This window comes from Olea europaea, unplaced genomic scaffold (assembly GCF_002742605.1).
Source record: "Olea europaea var. sylvestris unplaced genomic scaffold, O_europaea_v1 scaffold3149, whole genome shotgun sequence".
NCBI classification, from domain to species: domain Eukaryota; kingdom Viridiplantae; phylum Streptophyta; class Magnoliopsida; order Lamiales; family Oleaceae; genus Olea; species Olea europaea.
In genome coordinates, this window is record NW_019250280.1 from 31282 (window position 1) to 36857 (window position 5576).

A 5576-nucleotide genomic window follows, 5' to 3' on the forward strand; every position below is an offset into this window, starting at 1 on the left:
TATTCCAAATGGTATGCAACTAACCATTCTTTCAATCCATATTTACTTTTAAAAATAATTTTCCAATCACGTCCTTCTTTCTTCCTAATTTGTTGAAATATAAATGATCCATGTAGTTAATCAAGCATATCGTCCAAACTAGGAATGGGATGTTAATACCTTATTGTATGTTGTTGATTGCCCTGTAGCCAACACACATTATTGGAGCCCCATCTTATTTTGAGACATGTGGCACTGGCATGTCACATGGACTCGTAATATCTCTCACATACATTTTGCTCATCAATTCTTGATTATCGTGAAAGCTCATTTCTCTTTTGTTTGGCCATTGAGAAGTAATACGTTCTTGACCTAAGCTTCCAAAATACTTGATGCCACCGTCCTGGCTCCGCCCAAACTGCAGAGCCGCCGGGCAATGTCACCAGTGTGGTCGTCGACGGTCGCCTGGAGAAGAAGAAGATGGAAACCCTCAAATCCGTTTGTTTTTTTTTTTGGTTGGTTTGGGCTTTTGCACAATATGTTGGGCCTTTTATTATTTAGCCCAAAAGTAAAATTAATTTATCCAAAGTCCAAACCCATTACCCTGACCCATATTAATACCCATTTCATTTGCCCTTTCTTTTAGATTTGAGAATTGTGACTTCATTGGCTCCCGGCTAGGAGGGATCTTCTTCTTCACTTTCATTTTCTGGTTCAAAAAAATTTAGTGCCAATCGCTGCAGTCTGCAGACCGGAACTAGAACTCGAAGGCTCGCTTGCTCCTGCTGTCGAGACTGCCGACTCATGTAAGTGCGGTAACTCTTTTTTTTTCCGGCTTTCCCTCTTTATTAATTTTTTTCGATTTTTTTTTTTTTGGTTTTGTTCTATTTTGATTTGGCTATTTTGATTTTGTTAAATTTTGTTACTGTACTCAAGTTGAATTGATTGAATTGTGAATTTTTTAGGAGAATATTTATTTTTTAGGATTTTGTTGGATTTTGGTTTTGTTCTATTTTTTTTCCGGCTTTCCCTCAACTGCCTAGTGCCTAATGCCTATTGATTGAATTGTAAATTTTTAGGAGAATATTTATTTTCGTAGATTTGAACTCAACCTAGCAACTGAGAGCTCAATAGCCCCCCTAGCTTGCTTAAATTAGCTTGACTTCAATTAACGCATTTGGTATCAATAAAGTTTTTCAAGTATTCAATTAATCTCAGCTCCACTCATGTGCATCCCTATGAAGAGACTATATTTCCCAATGCTAAAAGCCAAGTGAATGCCCCATGGCTCCATTAGCATTTCAGGATAATTGAGGACCAAATAAAATCAGTTGTCTAAATCTTCAAGCAGCAAAGGCTCTAAGAAAATTAAAACTGATATATTTGAAAAATAAAACACCCTATACATAAAAAATGATGATCTATTCTTCAGGCCCTAAATCATAACGTTCAATTTCAATTTTTCTATAGTGATTGAATCCAAAAGAATCGAAATTTAGGGTTCAATTTCGATTCTTGAAATATTAGATCAAACCCCCCATAGTTGTGAATAGGGTTGGAAGTTGGAGCATTATAAAAACCACCAGAAAACATGATGTTCTTGTGTCCATTAATCTGATTCTTTGTTGGTTTTATAGCCCGTGTGTACTTGGTTATTTTTTTTAATCAATTGTAATTGAAAATTGAATTGGGACATTTGCAGATTATGGAACGATTTTTTCAACCAAAACGAAAGTTCATACCCAATTCTTCTACTTCTAGTTGTGCATCTAGTCCTGCCATTGATTCTAGTCGAGCACAAGAGTTATTGAATAACACAAAGAAGTTCCGGGCTCAATTTAATTGGATGATCTTGTATCTGATCCAAGGATACGCCCCCTATTGAGTCGTATGATCCTAATATCAAAGATGATGTTAGGATGGCATACTTGGAGAAGGGTCTTTGTCAACCATATGGACATGATTTTTCAAGAAGATCGATGGAGAATGATAATAGATGTTTTCGAAAAGAATGGTTCTCCGAATTTCATTGGTTGGAATACAGTATAGAAAAAGATGCCGCATATTGTTTACATTTCTATTTGTTCAAACCCGATAGAGGGGGTCAAGGGGGTGGCCATATATTTACTAAGACCGGCTTTAGGGATTGGAAGCACAAAAAGACATTGAAAGATCATTTCGGTCTCTTGGATAGTGCTCATAATCAAGCTTTTGCAAAGTGTACCAACTTGATGAATCAAAAGGAAAGTATCTCTTATGTTATGTCTTGCCAAAGTAGTAGTTATAGGACCAGGTTGAATGCGGTGCTAGATTGTAATAGATTCCTCTTGATGCAAGGATTGTCATTTCATGGTCATGATGAATCAAAAGAGTCTCTTAATAGAGAAAATCTAATTGAGTTACTGAACTCGTATGCAGCTCGTTGTAAAGAAATTAAAGAACTATTATTCAGTAATGCTCCTGAAAATGACCAAATGACTTCACCAACCATCCAAAAGGATTTGATTAATTGTTTTGCAGTAGAGATGACAAGGGTTATTATCCACGGTGATTCTTTGTTTTCAATTTTGGTTGATGAGGCTCGTGATAATTTTATGAAAGAACAAATGGCAGTTGTTTTGAGATTAGTTTATAAAAGTGGGCAAGTGAAGGAGCATTTTTTGGGTATGTCCCATGTCACTAATACTTGTGCCCAATCATTGAAGGATGCCATTGATGCAATGTTTTCTATACATGGGTTGACCATATCTAGCCTGAGAGGTCAAGGCTATGATGGAGCAAGTAATATGTCAGGTGAGTTCAATGGATTGAAAGCTTTAATTTTAAGAGAAAACCGACATGCTATGTATGTGTATTGCTTTGCTCACTAGCTTCAGTTGGCAATTGTATCTGCCACACGTAGGAATGATATGCTTGGTGATTTGTTTGACGTACTTGCTATTATTGTGAATTTGGTTGGTGCATCATGTAAGTGTGTAGATGCTCTTCGAACATGTTATCAAGCTAATATTTTGGAGAAGCTTAATACTGGGGAACTTACTAGTGGAAGTGGTCAGTTTCAAGAAATGAGTTTGGCATGCCCAGGTGATACTAGATGGGGCTCACATCTACTAAAAATTACTTGTTTCATTAATATGTTTAATGCTATCATAGATGTTCTTGAAAATATATTAGCAGATGGCGTACATTCAGATAAAAAATCTTCGACCGTAAGACAGATGAACGCTATGCAAGATTTTGAGTTTGTGTTTAATCTCCACTTTATGTTTGAAATTCTTGCAATTACAGATGACCTTTCACAAGCCTTACAAAAAAAGGATCAAGATATTTAGAATCAATGAGGTTATTGAATTTGTGTAAGTGTGCATTGCAGAACCTAAGAGAGAAGGGTTGGGATACTTTGTTGAGTAGGTTGTTTGAGTTTTGTGTTGATAGACATATTTTAGTGCCCAATATGGAAGATATTGTAGTAGTGAAAGGTCGACCTAGGCGTGTAGCTCAGCAGGTGACTTATTTTCATCGCTTTTATGTTGATTTGTATTGTCATGCGATAGACTCAATCTTGCACGAGTTGAATGATCGTTTTCTAGAAACAACTACTGAGCTCTTTACTTGCATTTCATATTTAAGTCCAAGAGATTCATTTGTAGCTTTTGATAAGACTAAATTGCTACGTCTTACTCAGTTTTATCCTTTGGACTTCAATAGTGAAGAGCTTTTATTACTTAGACCTCAACCTGTTAAGTTTCTTTCGCTTGTGAGAATGGACAAAGCTTTCTTTAATCTCAATAGCATATCTTGTGTACTTCAGAAGTTGGTTGAAACTGGAAGTTCTTGTTATTTTCCATTGGTTTATAGGCTGCTCACCTTGGTAATGATATTACCTGTGGCAACTGCAAGTGTTGAAAGGATATTTCTGCTATGAATCTAATCAAGAGTGATTTGCGCAACAAAATGGGAGATGTCTGGTTGAATGACAATTTAGTGGTTTACGTGGAGAAGGCTATTTTTAAAAAACTTGAGAATGAGGCATTATTGCAACGTTTTCAAATCATGAGACCCCGTAGAATACAGTTGTCTAAGTTTACAGTTACAGAGTAACTGAGTAAGGTTGTATCGTATTTTTTTACTATTTTGGGTTGTATTGAAGTATATTTTCATATGTATACGATTTTGACGTTTCAATTCATTTACATATATATTGAATAACTTTTAATATTATATAACTAATTTTATTAAATGATCGGACTATTACGATCGTCGACAGTCAACGGTCAACCACTCTTAGTCCGATCGTCGACGATCAATAGTCAACGGTCAACCCGCCCTAGCTGGACTTCAATCCTGGATTTGGCGCTGACTTGATGTCCATATTCCTAGAATGTTTGGAATCCACTCTGGGTTTTATTTTGCGTGCTACTTCCTCTTTGATGGCATTGAATTTCCCTTCATTTACTTCAATACCCTTTCCACTAACAACGTAATCGAGAAAAATAACTTTTTCATGTACAACGTAAACTTTTTAATGATAGCATAAAATTGATCTTGCATCATGACAATAAGCATGCACATCTAGTGTTCGATATGTTCATATAAGTTCTTACAATATACTAGAATGTCATCAAAGTAAACTACTAAAAATTTACCTTTAAACATGGTTCAATAATCAAGCGAATGTGCTGAGTTCAATCGTATGTTCAACTGGTATAGAACTAACCATTCCTACAGTCCATATTTTGTCTTAAAAATAGTTTTCCATTCAAGTCCTTCTTTATTTCTAATTTGATGATCTCAACTTTAAAGATCTATTTCACAAATTATACGTGATCCGTGCAGCTAATCAAGCATATCATCCGACCTAGGCATGGTATGGTGGTACTTTAGTGTATGTTGTTGATTGTCCTCCAGCCAACACAAATTATTGGTGCCCCATCCTATTTTGAGACATGTGGCACTAGCACGTACATGGACTTGTAATGTCTCTCACATCCCTTTTGCTCATCAATTCCTCGTTATCGCGCAAAATAATTTCCCTTTTGTTTGGGCATTGAGAAGCAATACGATCTGGAGGCATCCAAAATACTTGATGTCTATATTCCTAGAAGGTTTGGAATCCACCTTGGGTTTCATTTTGCGTGCTACTTCCTCATTGATGGCTTTGAATTTCTCTTCATTTGCTTCAATACCCTTTCCACTAAAAATGTAACCGAGAAAAATAACTTTTTCCATGCACAACATAAACTATTTAAAATTTGCATAAAATTGATCTTGCTTCATGACAGTAAGCATGCACATCTAATGTTCGAAATGGTCATCTGAGTTCTTACAATATACTAGAATGTCATCAAAGTAAACTATTAACCATTTACCTTTAAACATGGTTCAATAATCAAGTGAATGTGCTGAGTTCAATCGTATGTCTAACTAGTACAGAACTAACCATTCCTACAGTCCATATTTTGTCTTAAAAATAGTTTTCCATTCAAGTCCTTCTTTATTTCTAATTTGATGATCTCAACTTTAAAGATCTATTTCACAAATTATACGTGATCCGTGCAGCTAATCAAGCATATCATCCGACCTAGGCACGGTATGGT

General features: G+C 35.8%; 2 protein-coding genes across 2 annotated transcripts; both read left to right on the top strand.

Annotated features, from left to right (window-relative positions):
* The first annotated feature begins 1898 nt into the window (after positions 1-1898).
* LOC111385392 (zinc finger MYM-type protein 1-like) lies at positions 1899-3311 on the top strand. The gene is made up of 2 exons (XM_023009776.1): positions 1899-2756; positions 2850-3311. Exons 1-2 carry the CDS (start codon positions 1899-1901, stop codon positions 3309-3311), a joined length of 1320 nt encoding a protein of 439 aa, XP_022865544.1.
* Positions 3312-3316: 5 nt separating this feature from the next.
* Positions 3317-4080, top strand: LOC111385393. The gene is made up of 2 exons (XM_023009777.1): positions 3317-3850; positions 3916-4080. Exons 1-2 carry the CDS (start codon positions 3317-3319, stop codon positions 4078-4080), a joined length of 699 nt encoding a protein of 232 aa, XP_022865545.1.
* Positions 4081-5576: the final 1496 nt, after the last annotated feature.